Source organism: Palaemon carinicauda, unplaced genomic scaffold (genome assembly GCF_036898095.1).
Source record: "Palaemon carinicauda isolate YSFRI2023 unplaced genomic scaffold, ASM3689809v2 scaffold476, whole genome shotgun sequence".
NCBI classification, from domain to species: domain Eukaryota; kingdom Metazoa; phylum Arthropoda; class Malacostraca; order Decapoda; family Palaemonidae; genus Palaemon; species Palaemon carinicauda.
In genome coordinates, this window is record NW_027171735.1 from 37,722 (window position 1) to 58,069 (window position 20,348).

Sequence of the window (20,348 nt, forward strand, 5' to 3'; positions counted from 1 at the left end):
TTCTAGTTTTGAGCTTTCGCTATGCAGGTGTTTTATCTTCATCTTAAATCCTGAACTCGTTTTGGATAGATTTAATTATGGTGACAAAGAGAGTATGGACTTTCTTTCACTTTTAAATGGCCGACCCTTCCCTTAGACGGAAGTGTGTTTAGGCTTTTAGTAATTATATCACGTTATAGATTTTCCTCTATATAATTTATATCTCTCCGCCTTTATTAGGCCTCTTCGATTAACTTTCCATTTATTATAAACATATAAAAATAATTTTAATGTTTTGTTTATATAGACCTTTCCTGAGAGTAGGCGGTCCTAACTTGGAAACCGAAGTTAATCAACGTTGAGCCCTTTATATCGTAATTAGCTTTTAAAGAGCTAAGGATTTAAAACTTTTTAAATGTAATATTTTATGAAAGAATTTCTTTGATAGTCTTCGTACTGTTTTCAAAGATGAACTAACGTTTAGTTTATTTATGCTACGCAGTTGTTGACGTTCAGGACGTTCAACATGCGCTCTATCGTTACGATAGAGAGAGAGTGTATCACGGTTTCACTTTGCAGTAAGAGTAATCGATTCTGACGTTTTGTTCATTCTTTCTTAGCTTAAATGTTTTAAATTCTATTTTAAAGGAACTTTTTATTTGAAAAACCTTTCAGTTTTTTCCTTTAGTCAAATAACATGTTTTTTTGACGAAATATAATTGGGCTCTTCTCTTAGGTGCGAAATCAAGAGAGAAAGAGATAGAGAGATAGAGACGGAGGGAGAGAGAGGAGAGAAAACGTTCCGTTCAAGTGGGTAACGTTGTTCTCGAGTTACTCTCGTCCCTAGTCTCTGTACGGGGAGGAAGGATAAAACGTTTTAGTCTTTTATTCTCGTCCCCAGGCTATGTGCGGTGAGAGATTGAAAACGTAGTTATATGAACTAGTGTTTAGTCTCTTTCCCAGCCACTGATTTTTTTATCTTAAAATATGTTTTCTGTTTTTTGCTGGTATTAATGAGCTTGCATTATACGACTGATTTCGCAATTACTACCTTTTAATGAAGGGTAGAATTGCGTGTTTTCAGGTAGAAATCAGTAAAAGTTTCGATTTCAGTGAAATAAGTGCTAAACAGAAAATCGAAGTGATAAAGTGATATGCGCAAGTGTTACAGTGTTGCGTCCGAGGGTTCGTCTGTTCATGCCTGTCGTTCACCTAGTCCGGGACCTCTTACATGCTCCCAAGCCCAGGGGAGAAGTAATGTCAAACGACTTATGGGTTCGAGAGGCCTTGACCAACGAACAGACGTTTTCCCTCTATGGTATCGGGTGTATCTTACCAAGATCTCCCCTACCATAAGACGAGAGAGACGTTGTTTCTCCTCGTCATCCGAAGGCTTTTCGCATTAGAAACCTGTCACAAGGTTTCGAAGCCCTTAAGCGAAAGTCAGTCCTTTCAGGACAGGTCCAGCGTCCTGGTTACAACCATTAGGACAGCTCTGACCCTATGCAGTCATCGGATAACTGCTCGCTGCCTAACAAAAGCGTAACACAGACTCCGAGAGTCTTTTTTTGTAGGCAAAGTGTTGCGGTCACAGACGTTACCCTCGTCTCTTACCACAACCATTTCCGTTGATCCTTAATGGGTTGTTTGGCAAGACATGCAGTATATGCTTGCCTCCCTTATGGAAGACTTTTCTGCCGATTAGTCCGTTGCGTCTAGCCGTTTATCTCATCGATATCCTGGCTTTCAGCCAACCTAACGTTCCTTTGTGCTTACTGTTGACGTTGGCGTAGCTTAGTCACGTCAGTCAGGTTGTTTAGAACCACACTCGATGCGGTCTCGTGTGGTTTTTCAGCCGCATTTGGACGTTAGGCCACTTGCTGATGCTCCTGTTGACGTTCAAGATGTTCACTAACAATCGGAGTTGACTTGTTTTGACGCTGTGCGTCAACCTCCGCATTCTAGAGTTGTTTTGACTGCTCAGTCTAGGCAGTCAAAGCAGTCTCGAGTGGACGCTGTGCGTCCTCACGCTCCTGTTGTGGTTGACAGTTCAGTTGTTGACAGTTCACAGACTGTCAAGCAGTTACATGACGTTGCGTTCTGGTCCGCTACTAATGCACCAGTGAGTGTGGACTCTGCTTGTAAAGCATTGCCACCACGGTAGGTCTCTCCCTTGCTTGAGACTCAGCTTTTATCGGACAAGGTTCCTGTAGATGAGGAAGTTGCTGTTCCCCCTCCTACTGATATTCCCTTGAGGACTCTGTCAGATGGAGAGGAGCCTAAAGCTGCTTAGCCTCCTATGGACTTTAATTAAATCATGATGATTTTTTTAAGGATCTTCGTCCGGATCTTTTTGTAACTGCTGCTCCTCGTTCGCCTAAACGTCAGAGCTTACACTAGGCCTAGCTACTTCGAAGCCGTTGTTTTTAAGCTAGTGCTCTCTCGCTCTCCTAGAGAGCTTTACGTTGGCTAGGCGACTGGTTTTTCACCAGGAGGAGTTTGGGGGATACAGCCTTTGCTTTCCCTTCTTTTAAACTGCTTTATAGAGCGAGAGTCTGATCTGACACGAGAGAAGTTCTCGGCTTGGGAGTTCATGCCTCTGCCCAGATAGACTTCTCAATTCTCGTAGACTCTCCCTGGCACCTGGCCAGGAGACGCTCCAAGTTGTTTACAGGTCAACTTCACAGCTGTTTTCGAGCCTTTGAAGTTTTGCTGTACAATTATGTCACGCATAACAAGGCTTTCAGGGATGGTAAACGGTACCGCCTCAGTCGCTAACCCCGTCTGTTGCCACACCTGCTCCCGTAGACCCTAAATGGGCTTTGCTGCAAGACATGCAGTCCAAGCTTGCGTCCTTGATAGAGGACTTTAATGCGGAGAAGGTTGCTACCGAACCTTCTGGCCAACAACCTTCCAACCAGTCGGTTGTGCGCCCTGTTGACGCTGAGGTAACCTACTCGCGTCTGCCAGTTGAGATGGTTCCTCCACCGATGCGACCCAGTGTGGGTTGCCAGCCGCACGTTGACGTTAAGCGACGCTCGGAGGTGGTTGTTGACGTTCAGGACGTTCAACAACCAGCAGAGGTGACTTGTTTTGACGCAGTGCGTCAACCTCAGCAACCCGGTAGGGTGTTGACTGCACAACCCAGACGGTCTAGACAGTCTCGGGTTGACGCTGTGCTTCCTCGCGCACCCATGGTTGTTGACAGTTCACAGACTGTGCAGCAGTTCCATGATATTGCGTCCGGCTCCGTCACGCATCCACCAGTGCGACCGGACTCAGCGAGCCAGACGTTGCCCACTCCGTTGCCGTTTCCTCATCAGTTTTCGGATGAGGAACCCTCTGATGAGGACGTTGCTGAACAACAAGACGATCAGCCCCCAGAATAGATCAAGCCCTGCTATCCATCCAGAAGATGCTGAAGAATGAACGCTGCTCAGTCAGGCTGTGGATGAGTCTGGTAGGGACGCTGTCATCCGTGGAACAATTTGTGTCACTAGGAAGACTACACCTCCGTCCTCTTCAATACCATCTAGCTCTTCACTGGAAAAAGGACAAGACGCTAGAAGCGGTCTCGATCCCGGTTTCCGAAAAGATAAAGTCTTGTCTGACTTGGTGGAAGGACAATATCAACCTAAGAGAGGGTCTTCCCCTGGCTGTTCAGACTCCCAACCACGTTCTCTTCTTGGACGCATCGGACGTGGGCTGGGGCGCGACACTAGACGGTCGGGAATGCTCAGGACTGTGGAACTCGAGTCAGAGGAGCATGCATATCAACTGCAAGGAGCTGTTGGCAGTACATCTGGCCTTGAAAAGCTTCAAGTCTCTCCTTCGAGGCAAAGTGGTGGAAGTTAACTCGGACATCACCACGGCCTTGGCGTACATCTCCAAACAAGGAGGTACCCACTCACTGACGTTGTACGAGATCACAAGGGACCTGCTCATCTGGTCAAAAGGGCAAGACATCTCCCTAGTAACGAGGTTCATCCAAGGCGACTTGAACGTCATAGCAGATTGTCTCAGTCGGAAAGGGCAAGTAATTCCAACCGAATGGACCCTCCACAAGGATGTGTGCAAGAGACTTTGGGCCACTTGGGGTAAAACCATCCATAGATCTCTTTGCAACCTCGCTGACCAAGAGGCTTCCAATCTATTGCTCTCCAGTCCCGGACCCAGCAGCAATACATATAGATGCTTTCCTCCTAGATTGGTCACATCTGGATCTCTACGCATTCCCACCGTTCAAGATTGTCAACAAGGTACTGCAGAAGTTCGCCTCTCACGAAGGGACAAGGTTGACGTTAGTTGCTTCCCTCTGGCCCGCGAGAGAATGGTTCACCGAGATACTTCGATGGTTAGTAGACGTTCCCAGTAGTCTTCCTCTAAGGGTAGACCTTCTACGTCAGCCACACGTAAAGAAGGTACTCCAAAGCCTCCACGCTCTTCGTCTGACTGCCTTCAGACTATCGAAAGACTCTCGAGAGCTAGAGGCTTTTCGAAGGAAGCAGCCAGTGCGATTGCTAGAGCAAGGAGAGCTTCTTCCATTAGAGTCTACCAATCGAAGTGGGAAGTCTTCCGAAACTGGTGCAAGTCAGTTTCTGTATCCTCGACCAGTACCTCTGTAGCTCAAATAGCTGTTTTTCTCTTTTACCTGAGAAAAGGACGATCCCTTTCAGCTCCCACTATCAAGGGCTACAGAAGCATGTTGGCATCAGTCTTCCGGCATAGAGGCTTAGATCTTTCCAAACATAAAGATCTGCAAGACCTCCTTAAGGCTTTTGAGACCACGAAGGAGCGTCGTTTGGCTACCCCTGGATGGAATTTAGACGTGGTACTAAGATTCTTCATATCAGACAGGTTGGAGCCGTTACAATCAGCCTCCCTGAAAGATCTCACTCTTAAGACTCTTTTCCTGGTATGCTTAGCCTCGGCTAAAAGAGTCCGTGAGATTCATGCCTTCAGCAAGAACATAGGATTTTCGTCAGAAAAAGCCACTTGTTCGCTACAACTTGGTTTTCTAGCCAAAAATGAGCTGCCTTCTCGGCCTTGGCCTAAATCTTTCGATATCCCCAGCTTATCGGAGATCGTAGGCAATGAACTAGAAAGAGTCTTATGCCCTGTTAGAGCTCTTAAGTTCTATTTAAAGCGTACTAAACCTTTACAAGGCCAATCTGAAGCTTTATGGTGTTCAGTTAAGAAACCATCCTTGCCTTTGTCAAAGAATGCTTGGTCAGACTTTATCAGATTGTTAATACGAGAAGCTCATTCACATCTGAGTGAGGAAGACCGAACTTTGCTTAAGGTGAAGACGCACGAAGTTAGAGCTGTAACAACTTCCGTGGCCTTTAAGCAAAATATATCTCTGCAAAGTATAATGGACGCAACCTATTGGAGAAGCAAGTCAGTGTTCGCGTCATTTTACTTGAAAGATGTCCAGTCTCTTTACAAGAACTGCTACACACTGGGACCATTCGTAGCAGCGAGTGCAGTAGTGGGTGAGGGCTCAACCACTACAATTCCCTAATTCCATACCCTTTTAATCTTTCTCTTGAAATGTTTTTTGTTGTTTTTTGGGTTGTCCGGAAGGCTTAGAAGCCTTTCGCATCCTGGTTGATTTGGCGGGTGGTCAAAGTCATTTCTTGAGAGCGCCTAGATTAGGGGTTTTGATGAGGTCCTGTTGTATGGGTTGCAACCCTTGATACTTCAGATCCTAGGGGTCGATCAGCATCCTAAGAGGATCGCGAGGCTCCGTAAGGAAGACGTACTTAAAAGGCAGAGAAATTGTTCAAGTCGACTTCCTTACCAGGTACCTATTTATTTTGTTTTTGTTATTTTGATAACTTCTAAAATGAAATAAAACTCTTAGCTCATTAAAGTGTAAACATATATTGCTGGTCTCTACCCACCCCCCTGGGTGTGAATCAGCTATATAATCACCGGCTAAGTTAAATATTGAAAAATGTTATTTTGATAATAAAATAAATTTTTGAATATACTTACCCGGTGATTATAAATTAAAGGACCCTCCCTTCCTCCCCAATAGAGACGCAGTGGGACGAGGAGAAAATTGAGTCTTTGTTTACATTGAGTACTGGGTATCTGGACGACAGATGGCGCTGTTGGGCACACCCGCAACCTGTGTAGCGATCGCTGGCGAGTTTTTACCGTAGAGTTGTCTGTCGGGCAACAGAGTTGCAGCTATATAATCACCGGGTAAGTATATTCAAAAATTTATTTTATTATCAAAATAACATTTTTTGGAACCAATTAAGTTTATAAGGTCAGGACCTTCTTCACAGTAACTATGATTACCCCACTTTATGTGGGACTGTTGTCCTTATGTTGTCTCTTGTTTGAGGGTACACTATTCTATCTAATGTCTCTACTTCTTGTTTTATTGAAGTTTTTATTGTTTATATAGGAAATATTTATTTTAATGTTATTGTTCTCAAAATATTTTATTTTTCCTTGCTTCCTTTACTCACTGGGCTATTTTCCCTGTTGGGGCCCCTGGGCTTATAACATTCTGCTTTTCCAACTAGGGTTGTAGCTTAGCAAATAATAGTAATAATAATAATCTGTCAGGGTCACTGGTTTTATTGCAATTTATTCTTCATTCACCCTTGTAAAAAGACTGACAAAGTGTGGCAAATGCATGGAATGGGAAAGTTTAAATATGTGTAATTCTTGACCTGCAAATGTTTCATAAGTGCAGATCAGCCTGTATTTATTATTTCCTTGATTCTTTTAAATTATTTGTAATCAATACTTTGTGCATTGCCCCATAATATATGTTATGATTTTCCTGTTTCTTTTCTGCTAAATACTTTTAAAGTATTTATCTTGAGTGTTTCCTCTTATATTTCATTTTTCTGTAGTTGCATAGTGCCATAGCCTCTGTACCATGGTCTTTCACTGTCTTGGGGTAGAGTTCTCTTGTTTGAGGGTACACTCGGGCACACTATTCTATCTTGTTTCTCTTCCACTTGTTTTTTAAGTTTTTATAGTTTATATAAGATTTATTTTTGTCAGTGTTCTTAACATATTTTATTTTAATTACTTCTCTTGTAGTTTCCTTATTTCCTTTCCTTACTGGTTTTTATTTCCCCTATTGGAGCCCTCGGGCTTATAGCATTCAGCTTTTCCAACTAGGGTTGTAGCTTAGCAAGTAATAATAGTAATAGTAATAATATATTGCAAAAAATGAAGACAATCTCAGTGCCTTTAGAAGTAAAACGTGTCCTCTAATAGCCAGGCCTTCTCCATCATGAGGCTCAATACTACGCAGTATTCTAGAAGTTTAATTCCAGCTGTTACCAAGTTGTGGAATGATCTTATCAGTAGAACTTCAAAAGTTCAAAGTTGGAGCAAATGTTTTCATGTTGACTAGGCTGACATGAGTCTTTTTATAGTTTATATAGGACATATCTGTTTTTGACGTTGTTAATAGTTTATATAGGATATATTTGTTTTGACGTTACTGTTTTTAGAATGATTTATTGGTAATTCTCATTTATTTATTTCATTATTTCTTTTCCTCACTGAGCTATTTTTCCCTATTGGAGCCCTTGGGCTTATAGCATCTTGCTTTTCCAACTAGGGTTGTAGCTTGGCTAGTAATAATAATAATAATGATAATAATCTGTTTTTTACTTTGTTAATAGTTTATGTAGGACATATCTGTTTTGACGTTACTGTTTTTAGAATGATTTATTGTTAATTTATTCTCATCACTTATTTATTTCCTTATTTCCTTTCCTCACTGAACTATTTTTCCCTGTTGGAACCCTTGGGCTTATAGCATCTTGCTTTTCCAACTAGGGTTGTAGCTTGGCTAGTAATAATAATAATTAGTTAATCTGTTGAATCTCTTATATTTTATTTTACAGTTAAAAAAATTATATATTTTATTTTACAGTTTAAAAATGAAGGAGGCAGATCCTTCCTTCAAGCCAATGACCAGATATGACCCAACTCTTCAAGGCCAACAGATTAATTTGTTTCCACAAGTAAGTAGATCTTTAAAATGTATTAACCCTTTTACCCCCAGGCTATTTGGAAATTTCCAACCCTTTACCCCCAGGTATTTTTTATTCAAGCACATTTTGCAGTATATATTTTCCAAATTGCTCTAACAGCCTTAATTTTCGTCATAGAGAGGTCATGTTGGTCTCATTCTCTTGGAAAATGCCTGAATTTTCTCAAAAAATTATCAAAAAAATGAAAAAAAACTCATAAATAGCAGTTTTTTGCAGGGACGTACCGGTACGTCCATGGTAAAGGGATGTGTTTTGTGAAACGTACCAGTACGTCCTTTGGGGGTAAAAGGGTTAACTTATGATGAAAGAAACTTTTCCAATTTGGGAATTCTTATGTTGAAGTTTTCTTACTTGGTTATTACCTCCGCCAACGAAGTTGGAAGGTGGTTATGTTTTTTTGCCCCTGTTTGTGTTTGTTTGTAAACAGCTCCCTGGCCATAATTTTAATTATGAGTAATGAAACTTGCAGGGATTAACTCCTATGTAAAAATCTGGAAATTATTAAATTTTAGAAGGTCAAGGTTATGGTTAAGCAAAATGTCCAACTCACGTAATCAGCCATAAGTTTGGACATCGTTGTCATAGAGACTTCAAACTTGTTTATCCGTGCACTTCCTCCAGGGTTATAAATGCAACAGAGTTTCTCAGGTGAAGTTGACCATGTCAATGTTTTGAAATGTCTAATTTCAAATATATAATTTTGTATTAGTATACAGTATGTGTGTAAGCTTTTCCTCCATAACTACTATGTCAATTAGGTAAAAGAATATCCTTTAGTAAAAGAGTTTTAAGTTTATTCAAATCCATCCTTCCAAGGAGTGATGATAAAGACTAAAGGAAAATAAGCTGGAGGTCATTTACAAAATTCATGAGTTGCTGAGCCAGAAATAAAATAAAATTGTGTGAAAGCTTCCTTGTAAAACGTAAATACAATTATAATCAAACCTTGCGTATTTATCACTACTACTACTACTACTACTACTACTACTACTACTACTACTACTACTACTACTATCATTATCATCTAATCTACAATCCTAGTTGGAAAAACAGGATGCTATAAGCCCAAGGGCTCCAATAGAGTAAAATAGCCCAGTGAGGAAAGGAAATAAGGACATAAATAAACTACATGAGAAGTAATGAATAATCAATACAGGATACTGTAAGATTAGTAACAACGTTAAAATAGATCTGCCATATATAAACTATGAAGAGACTTATCTCACCCTGTTCCACAAAAGAACATTCGCTACAAGTTTGAACTTCTGATACAGCTGCCTGATTAAGAAAATCATTCCATAATCTGATCACAGATAGGATAAGGACACAGTAGAGCGCCAAAGTCTTTTGTTGGAAAAAATTTAAGAAATCTTTTAAGGCCATAAGGTATAGTGGGTGCTAGGGCAATTCGTCCCTGGTGAATTGGTCGTTGCCCAATTCGTCCCGCTCAATTCATCGTTGCTCAATTTGTCCCCAAGTCAATTCGTCGTTGGGCAATTTGTCCCCAAGTTAAAAGACACTAGGTTGTTTAACTGTTTTATTTATTATTTTCCTGTTTTGGACAGTTGGAAACAAAAGGTGTTTACTTAGATAGAGTTACTTCTAAAGAATACACCCATCCAACAACAAGGCTACCTGCAAGATTTAAATTTCAGAGAAAGGAAAAAATAAAGTTTTTGACGAAGAGAATTATATATATATACTAAGAATAAGGAGAGTGTAGATAGACTGAAGTTTTAGCCTTAAAATGCGCTGTTTTGTTGTCCTTGCCTTCCCGTTGCCTTCTTACCGGTAGATGATGATGTCGATGGCTACGAGGAACTTGTAGATGATGATGTACGATCGTGTGACACGCATGTATCAACCGTGTGTCACACGCATGTACCAACTGTGTGTCATACGCATGTACCAACCGTGTGTCACGCATGTACCAACCGTGTGTCACAGGCATGTACCAACCGTGTGTCACACGCATGTACCAACCGTGTGTCACACGCATGTACCAACCGTGTGTCACAGGCATGTACCAACCGTGTGTCACACGCATGTACCAACCGTGTGTCACACGCATGTACCAACCGTGTGTCACACGCATGTACCAACTGTGTGTCACACGCATGTACCAACCGTGTGTCACACGCAGGTACCAACCGTGTGTCACACGCATGTACCAACCGTGTGTCACACGCATGTACCAACCGTGTGTCACACGATCGTTAACATGTAATTGTTCATATATGTAAAAGGTCCTCAAGTTACAAACTTAGTAAGTTCCGAGAAGCTGTTTCTAAGTTGAATTTATTATTATTTTTTTTTTTCATTTTGGCCTTGGGTATTCCTAACCTGTCTCACATGCCTATGCTTTCCAGCTATAATTAGTCAACTAATAGTCCCATAGTATCAAGGTCCGTCAAGAGAGCTTTAATTTCACGAGATTGAAAAGCTAAAACGTAGGTCCGTCAAGAGAGCTTTAATTTCACGAGATTGAAAAGCTAAAACGTAGGTCCGTCAAGAGAGCTTTAATTTCACGAGATCGAAAAGCTAAAACGTAGTAAAATTTCTGCAGCTGTTGTTAACCCTTTTACCCCCAAAGGACGTACCGGTACGTTTCACAAAACATCCCTTTACCCCCATGGACGTACTGGTACGTCGTTGCAAAAAAATGCAATTTACATCTTTTTTTTTGCATATTTTTGATAACTTTATGAGGAACTTCAGGCATTTTCCAAAAGAATGAGACCAACCTGACCTCTCTATGAAGAAAATTAAGGCTGTTAGAGCAATTTAAAAAATATATACTGTATAGCAAAATGTGCTTAAAAAAAGAAAAAAAACTCTGGGTGTTAAGGGTTGGAAAGTTCCAAATAGCCTGGGGGTAAAAGAGTTAATATCAAGTTGTTTTGACGCAATAGAAGTTTGTGCCGCCAATCCTTGCATATTCCGAGAGCAACACTATCATTTATGAGAGACTTTGACAAATTACTTTACTCACAGGTCTGTCAAAAGTACATGTATATCAAAAGACTCGCCTTGTTTTTTTAGTGGAAAAGCAATTTCCTCAAATACAAATTCAATCATAAAATACTGTATCTACCATCAAATATTTTAACAAAAGTACCAGTGTTTTTTATTATTTACTCTGCAAAATTAACAGTAGTAACTTTCAACTGTATGTTAGTTCTTTGATTATTTCACTTATCAAATACAAGTTTTAAATATTAAACTTAGCCGGTGAATATATAATAGCTGACAGATTCCAAAAACTCGCGAGCGATCGCCGTGAAGGTTGCGGGTGTGCCCACCAGCGCCGACTATCGGCCAGATACCACATATACTTGTAAACAGCTCCAGTTCTTCTCTGTCGGTTTCATCGACAAGTTGATTCCACTCGCTTTATGACCTCGAGTTTTCTACCGAATTGGTGAAGTACTTGGTTTTGGTTTTATTGCTTTCGCCGTGTTGGATTATTCAATACTATCTTCAAAAGAAATGCTTTTGAAAGGAGAGGAAAAGTGTTTTGCCCTTGCTTTTTTATCTCTGGTTTTTCCATAGAGTAAAGATGGCCGACCCTTCCCTCAGTGTACGGAAGTGTGTTTAAGGCTTTTAGTAATTATTTTATCACGTTATAAATTATTGTTGATATTTATAGATTTTCCTCTATATATTTTATATCTCACCCGCCTTTATTAGGCCTCTTCGATTAGCTTTCCATTTATACTAAACATCAAGATAAATTTTATGTTTTGTTTATATGCGGCCTTTACCTATTCCTCCCCTAGTCCGAGATGTAGGCGGTCCTAACTTGGAAACCGAAGTTAAACAACGTTGAGCCCATTCAACTTTTATTTTTGTTAAGTTTAAATCAATTGCTCTGTAAGAGTTATGAAATGAATATTTTTTAGAAAATATTTTAAGAAATATATTCTTTGAATAGTCTTCGTGCTGTTTTTTTTTTTTTTCAAGATGAACTAACGTTTGGTTTATTTATGCTACGCAGTTTGCGCTCTATCGTTACGATAGAGAAAGAGAGAATCACGGTTTCACTTTGCAGAAAGATTAAATCGATTTTGACGTTTTGTTCATTCTTCTTTCAAACTGAAGTGTTTTAAATACTAATTTAAAGGAACTTGTTAATTTTCAATTTCTTAGTCCTTTCAGTTTTTTCCTTTGGTCAAATAACCGGTTTATTGACGAAGGGTGAGTGGGCAATTCTCTTGTGTGTGACAAGAGAGAGAGAGAGAGAGAGAGAGAGAGAAAGAGAGAACGATCCGATCTTTATTCTCGTCCCAAGTAAGGAGTTTGGGAGCGAGTAACGTTGTTCTCGATTCAGTTTTTTACTCTCGTCCCAAGTCTCTGTACGGGGAGAGAGGATTAAACGTTTTTAGTTTTTATTCTCGTCCCAAGGCACTGTACGGTGAGAGATTGAAAACGTAGTCTTTAGTGAACTAGTGTTTAGTCTCCTCCCCAGTCACTGATCCTTTTTAACTTTATATATTTCCGTTTTATTCGATATATATGTATATGTTTTTTGATTTTTGCATGTGTGTTTCATTTTGTACTAATGTGCTTACATTATACGACTCATTTCGCAATTATTACCTTTTGATGTAAGGGAGAATTGCGTGCTTCAGGTAGATATCAGTTTTATTCATGCCTAATGTGAAATTATTGAAAAATACGATATCAGTGAAGTAAGTGCAAAAAACATGTTCTGTGTTGCGGAGGGTTCGTTTGTTCGTGCTTGTCGCTCCCCTAGTCCGAGACCTCTTTCAGGCTCCCCTGCACCAGGGAGAAGTAATGTCGTAGGACTTAAGGGGACGAGAGGCTTTAACCAACGTACAGACGTTCCCTCTTTGGTATCGGACGTTTCTCGTCAAGATCGCCCTTACCATAAGACTGGTGAGACTGTGTTCTCCTCGTCATCCGAAGACTTTTCGCAAAAGAAACCTTGGCGCAAGGTTTTTAGACCCTTTAAGCGAAAGTCAGTCCCTTCAGGACAGGTCCAGCGTCCTGGTTGTAGCCATGAGGACAGCTCTGACCCTTTGCAGTCGTCGGAAGACTGTTCGCCTATTAAACGCAAGCGTAACACGGGGTCCGAGGGTCGCGGTAAAGGCAATGTTTTGCCAACACAGACGTTACCGTCGTCTCGGCCCGTTCCGACTCCCGTTGATCCTAAATGGGTTGTCCTGCAGGACATGCAGACGTTGAGCAGGTTCACAATGAACCTTCGCTTTCGAGTCGCCGTTACGCTAAACGAGACTCTGGCCGTCAGCCGCCCAAACGAGCATTTACTTGTCCGTTTGAGCTGCAGTCTCGTGTTGACTTTCAGCCGCTGCCGCAGTCTCGTGTTGACGTTCAGCCGCTGCCGCAGTCTCGTGTTGACGTTCAGGACGTTCGCCAACCAGCTCAGTTGCCTCGACTTGACGTTGAGCGTCAATCACCGCAGTCGAAGGTTGTTTTGACTGCTCAGTCTAGGCAGTCAATGCAGTTCCGACGTGACGTCGAGCGTCCATCAACTCCTGTTGTTGTTGTTGGACAGTCACAAGGTTTTCAGTCCTTTCAGCAGCGACCTGACGTCGCTTCCTCTACTGCTACTGCTGCGCCTTTGCTTGTTGACATTGCCTGTCAAGCATTGCCGCCGCGGCAGGTCTCTCCTTTTCATGAGACTAGACAATTGTCGGACGAGGTTCCTTCAGATGAGGAAGTTGCTGATCCTCCTCCTACTGATATTCCTTTGGGGACTTTGTCAGACGGAGAGGAGCCTAAAGCTGCTCAGACCTCTATGGACTTTAAAAAAATCATGCTGATTTTTAAGGATCTTTTTCCGGTCCATTTTGTAACTGCTGCTGCTCATTCGCCTTCGTCAGAGTTTACGCTAGGCCTAGCTACTTCGAAGCCGTCGTTTTCTAAACTAGTGCTCTCTCGCTCTTCTAAGAGAGCTTTACGTTTGCTAGGCGACTGGTTGATCACCAGGAGGAGTTTGGGGGAGACAGCCTTTGCTTTCCCTCCTTTTAAACTGGCTTCTAGAGCGAGCGTCTGGTATGACACGGGAGAAGTTCTCGGCTTGGGAGTTCCTGCCTCTGCCCAGGGAGACTTCTCAAGCCTCATAGACTCTCCCCGTTGCCTGGCCATGAGACGCTCCAAGATTTTATGGTCGGCTTCAGAGCTAGACCATCTCCTGTTAGGAGTTTTTTCGAGCGTTTGAAGTTTTTATTTGTTGGTTGGTCCCTGGGAGCCTTAAGTCAGAAGGTCTCTCCAGCTGTCAATGTTTTGCTGTACAATTATGTCATGCATGAACAAGGCTATCAGGGATGGCTCCAATGATCTGACAGCCACGTTCACTGCAGGATCAAGGCTATCAGGGATGGCTCCAATGATCTGGCAGCCACGTTCACTGCAGGAGTACTTAAGATGTAAGTGCTCTCAATGTGTTCATTGTCAAGACAAACTTCACGATGAAGACTACCAAATCTGTCTTGGCAGCAGTAAGGGAAGGCGACTGGATGGTCTCTCTCGACCTTCAGGATGCATACTTCCACATCCCGATTCATCCAAACTTTCAACAACATCTGAGGTTTGTGGACGGGAAAGTAATGTACCAATGTCGAGCACTGTACTTCGGCCTCATTCCTGCTCCTCTTGTTTTTACAAGACCCTTGCAAAATGTAGCAAGCTTTCTACATTTTTTTTGAGGATTCAGAGCCTCCCTTTATTTTGACGACTGGCTAATCAGGGCGTCGTCATTATATCACTGTCTGGAGAGCCTCTAATGGACATTAGACCTAACCAAGGAGCTAGGTCTCATAGTGAACGTAGAGAAGTCGTAACTTACAGTACCCCATCCCAGACTATTCTTTATTTGGGAATGGAGATACAGTGTCTGATTTTTCGGGCCTTTTCGTCTCCCACAAGAATGGAACAAGCTCTGTTAAAAGTCCTTCACTTGCAAGAGGAAAACAGTTGCTCTGTAAGAGTTTGAACTAGCCTCGTGGGAACTCTTTCATCGCTGGAGTAGTTTATCTCTCTGAGGAGACTCAACCTATGCCCTCTCCAATTTCACCTAAACCATTGGAACAAGGAGAAGGGCTTAGAGAGTATCTCTTTCCCAATCTCCAACCCAGTCTAGACATGTCTGACTTGGTGGGACAGCAACTTCAGACTTCGAGAAGGTCTTTCTCTTGCGATCAAGAACCCAAACCGTGTGTTGTATTCAGATGCTTCGATTTGGGGTTAGGGAGCTCCACTGGACAGTCTGGAATGCTCGGGTCTTTGATCCACGGATCAGAAGGAACTCCATTTAAGGCAAGTAACATCTCTCCTTTGGCGAGATTTGTGCAAGGAAAAATGAATGTCTTGGCGGATTACCTCAGCAGAAGAGGACAAGTCATCTCCATGGAGTGGACGTTGCATAAGACTGTGTGCGAGAAGCTATGGATGACATGGGGTCAACCCACCATAGATCTTTTTGCGACTTCTCTGACAAAGAGGCTCTCGACTTACTGCTTTCCAGTTCCAGATCCAGAGGCAGCCCACATAGACGCTTTCCTGCTGGACTGGTCTCACCTGGACGTTTATGCCTTTCCACCTTTCAAGATCCTATACAAGGTGCTGCAGAAGTTCACCTCTCACGAAGGGACCAGGTTGACATTGGTTGCTCCACTCTGGCCCGCGAGAGAGTGGTTCACAGGGGTACTTCTATGGCTGGTAGACGTTCCAAGGAGTCTGCATTTAAGGATGGATCTCTTACGACAGCCCCACGTAAGGAGTCTTCATCAAAGCCTCCCCGCGCTTCGTCTGACTGCCTTCAGACTATCGAAAGACTCTCAAGAGCTCGAGGATTTTCGAAGGAGGCAGCCAGAGCGATTGCGAGAGCCAGGAGAGCATCTACCATCAAGGTCTACCAGTCGAAGTGGGAAGTCTTTAGAGACTGGTGCAAGTCATCATCCATTTCCTCTTCCAGTACCTCTGTAGCCCAAATTGCAGACTTTCTCCTGCATCTGAGAAATGTTCGCTCCCTCTCTGCTCCCACTATTAAGGGCTACAGGAGCATGTTGGCTTCTGTGTTCAGACATAGAGGCTTAGATCTGTCCAATAATAAAGATCTCCAAGATCTCCATAAGTCCTTCGAGACCTCTAAGGAGCGTTGTATGGCAACTCCTGGATGGAACTTAGACGTGGTCCTAAGGTTCCTAATGTCCGACAGGTTTGAGCCATTACATTCAGCCTCCCTGAAGGATCTCACCCTCAAGACGCTTTTTTTGGTGTGCTTGGCTTCGGCTAAAAGGGTCAGTGAGATCCATACCTTTAGTAAAAACATCGGCTTTTCTACAGATAAAGCCACATGTTCGCTTCAGCTTGATTTCTTGGCCAAAAATGAACTGCCTTCTCGTCCTTGGCCTAAATCTTTTGATATACCTTGCCTATCAGAGATCGTAGGCAACGAGCTTGAAAGAGAACTGTGCCCAGTTAGAGCTCTTAAGTTTTATTTAGCTCGTACCAGATCTTTACGAGGTGGATCTGAGGCCTTATGGTGCTCCGTTAAGAAGCCCTCATTGCCTATGTCTAAAAATGCTTTATCGTATTTTATTAGATTTTTAATCCGAGAGGCTCATTCTCACTTAAGTGAAAAAGATCGTTGTTTACTTAAGGTCAAGACGCACGAAGTAAGAGCGATAGCAACTTCCGTGGCCTTTAAGCAAAACAGATCTCTGCGAAGTATTATGGACGCGACCTTTTGGAGGAGCAAGTCGGTGTTCGCTTCATTTTACTTAAAAAACGTCCAGACTCTTTATGAGGACTGCTACACACTGGGTCCATTCGTTGCAGCGAGTGCAGTAGTGGGTGAGGGTTCTACCACTACATTCCCTTAATTCCAATATCCTTTTAATCTTCTCTTGAAATGTCTTTAATCTTGTTTTGGGTTGTACGGAAGGCTGAGAAGTCTTTCGCATCCTTTTTGATTTGGCGGGTGGTCAAATGTCGTTTCTTGAGAGCGCCCAGATTAAGGGTTTTGATGAGGTCCTGTTGTATGGGTGGTCGCCCTGGATATAACAGCTCCTGGGAGTCTTTCAGCATCCTGAGAGGATGGCTGGGCTTCGTGAGGAAAGCGGACTAATAAGGCAGAGTAATCATCAGAGTCAGCTTCCTTACCAGGTACCTATATTTAATTGGGTTTTGTTATGATATAATTGTCAAAAACTCTAAGCATATACGCCTTTATTGTATTAATACTGGTCTCTACCCACCACCATGGGTGTGAATCAGCTATTATATATTCACCGGCTAAGTTTAATATTTAAAAATGATATTTTGATTATAAAATAAATTTTTGAATATACTTACCCGGTGAATATATAAATTAAAGGCCCTCCCTTCCTCCCCGATAGAGACCCAGCGGGATGAGAAGAACTGGAGCTGTTTACAAGTATATGCGGTATCTGGCCGATAGTCGGCGCTGGTGGGCACACCCGCAACCTTCACGGCGATCGCTCGCGAGTTTTTGGAATCTGTCGAGCCGTCGGAGACGTCAGCTATTATATATTCACCGGGTAAGTATATTCAAAAATTTATTTTATAATCAAAATATCATTTTTTTTTTTCTAGGCTGATGAGACAGAAACTAATGGAGCAGCTGCTGGTTTAATGATATCATCGTTGTTTAAGGAATCAAAGCCTAAAGGTAAGCTTCTAAGGATTTCATGGTCACTTTAGCATTTCATATATGTGTCTTTAGTAAGATTTCCTAAAACAATGCACTATCTTTTTCCATTATTTTAACTTGAGGACATTTCATTTTCTTTTTCAATCAATGAAGCTGAGGAAACCCCGGTTGAGGAGCCAGTCAAGAGGCGTCCCTTCTTTTTGAGCCCATCTGATGAACGAATTCAAGGTCTGTATAAAAAGTGTTATTTATTTCCAGGGACGATTGTATTAGATAAGTTACCAATATGAAGTTTCATCTGTGGTGGATAACGGGGGAGGGCGGGCTGTGGCACCCTAGCAGTACCAGCCATACTCGGTTGAGTCCCTTGTCAGGCTGGGAGGAACGTAGAGAGGAGAGGTCCCCTTTTTTTTCATTTGTTTGGTGTCGGCTACCCCCCAAAATTGGGGAAGTGCCGTGGTATATGTATGTACCAATAAGAAAAAAGAGGGTAAGAGTAGAAAAGGGGAACTCAGGATACTATCAATTAGTACTGAAGAAAAGCTGAGAAAAAAAGGGGAATACATACAGAAAATAGATGTTTTGTGCAAGAAGTGTCTGGTAACATCAGTATTATTAACTCGAGGTTTGACATTTAAAATCTTGAAACCCCAATGGATTAAGTAGCTATTTTTCAGTATTAGTAGTCATGGCTAATGCATTGTCATCAAACTTTTATTAGAGACTTGAATTTATTTCTAATATTTATGTATTTCACCTTGTATTATAGATTTGTATTTGGTGATCATAAACATCACAAAGAATGAAATGCTGCTTTACTTCATATTTACAGTAATTTTTTTTCTTTAACGCTTTGTTCATAGCAGTGTTTCTGCTTGTAGTCCATATAAGTATCTTGCAGTTCTGTTCATTATTTGCAAGTATTAGTGCAAATTAATGCACAAGTAGCATTGTCTCCAGTATTAGTACTGTATTGGGTCTTGATGATGAAGTGTCATCGGTTGCCATGTGTTTTCCAGTGTGAGATGAGCTGTGATGAGTTCAAGAGAGCCTGATCCATTGGTCTCCCAAACACACACAGTCCGTACCTTGCATGTTGGTGCACAGGCCCTAGAGCAGGGGAAACAATATTTCTTTGGTATTTTTATGGCACATCAGAATCCCTGTTTAAAGGTTTACAGGTCGCTCATTAATGGCAGAGGCAAGGGACAGAACAGTGCCCTAGAGACTGATCAAGCTATTACCTGAGAGGGCCAGGCATTGGTTGCTTAGCTGACAAGGATGGTGAGGTTGCAGACCTCCAAGAAACTATTGAGTGGGACTCAAGCTCTCGTTCAGCAGAATGCCATGCAAGGACCTTTTCCTTCTTCAAAATTTTGTAGTTTAATAATTTCCATGAATCTTACCTTCAAATATATGACTTATTAGGCAACCTCTAAATATAATACAGTACAGTATTAGAAATTCTATAAATTCTATCGCTACCCTTCTCCCCCTGCCTTCAATGGAATCTCTACACACCAATTTGCCATGTGCTGAGAGGTGATTAAAGCAAGCATTTCCGAGACAAGAACCAGCCATAATAATTCAAACTTATTGTTTTGTAACCCAGCACAATCCTTTCTTTCATGCTCTCTCACAGTTTTGGAAATTATTTTTGTGTCTGGATTCTATGGATAGTCATACATTTCAACATTACTCAAGTTTATTCTTTTGGGAAGTAACGAGATATTGTCTTTAAATGCAAGGTAAGTAAATCATATTAGAACAAAGTTGATCCTCACACTACTTGATGTGGCTGGTTGGCCAGGGCACCAGACACCTATTGAGATACTACCACTAGGGAGTTAAGGGGTCCTTTGACTGGCCAGACAGTACTACATTGGATCCTTCTTTCTGGTTACGGTTCCTTTTCCCTTTACCTACACATACACCGAATAGTGTGGCCTATTCTTTACAGATTCTCCTCCGTCCTCGTACAACTGACAACACTGAGGTTATCAAACAATTCTTCTTTACCCAAGGGGTCAACTACTGCACTGTAAGCTCTTGAAGGACACTCCAAAATCAAACTATTGTTCTCTAGTCTTGGGTAGTGCCATAGCCTCTGTACCATGGTCTTCCACTGTCTTGGGTTAGATTTCTCTTACTTGAAGGTACACTTGGGCACACTATTCTATCATATTTCTCTTCCTCTTGTTTTGTTAAAGTTTTTTTATTGTTTATTTAGGAAATATTTATTTTAATGTTACTGTTCTTAAGATATTTTATCTTTCCTTGTTTCCTTTCCTCACTGGGCTATTTTCCCTGTTGGAGCCCCTGGGCTTATAGCATCTGGCTTTTCCAACTAGGGTTGTAACTTAGCAAGTAATAATAATGATTGTTATCAACTCTTTCTTTGCCCTCAGTAATTTGACATTGGGGACTTAGAATGAATATGTTCAAGTTAAAAGGAGTAATTGTAAAAATCTTATAGTTTTAATTTCTCATAAAAGACAGAACATTATTTATCAGACCTTCATAAATAATTTCCTTCGCCAAAATCGAAGGATGTGTAAAAATCTTATTGTTTTAATTTCTCATAAAAGACAAAACATTATTTATCAGATCTTCATAAATAATTTCCTTCGCCAAAATTGAAGATTGTGCGAAGGATGTGTCTTCGCCAA

General features: G+C 41.6%; 1 protein-coding gene across 1 annotated transcript in view; it reads left to right on the plus strand.

Annotated features, from left to right (window-relative positions):
* LOC137636979 (probable RNA-binding protein CG14230) overlaps nt 1-20,348 on the plus strand; it is a 64,693-nt gene that overhangs the window by 33,489 nt on the left and 10,856 nt on the right. The window contains exons 5-7 of the mRNA XM_068369307.1: nt 7,898-7,988; nt 17,622-17,697; nt 17,833-17,907. Of these exons, the coding sequence (XP_068225408.1) occupies nt 7,898-7,988; nt 17,622-17,697; nt 17,833-17,907 (242 nt within the window). The remainder of the gene's footprint in view (nt 1-7,897; nt 7,989-17,621; nt 17,698-17,832; nt 17,908-20,348) is intronic.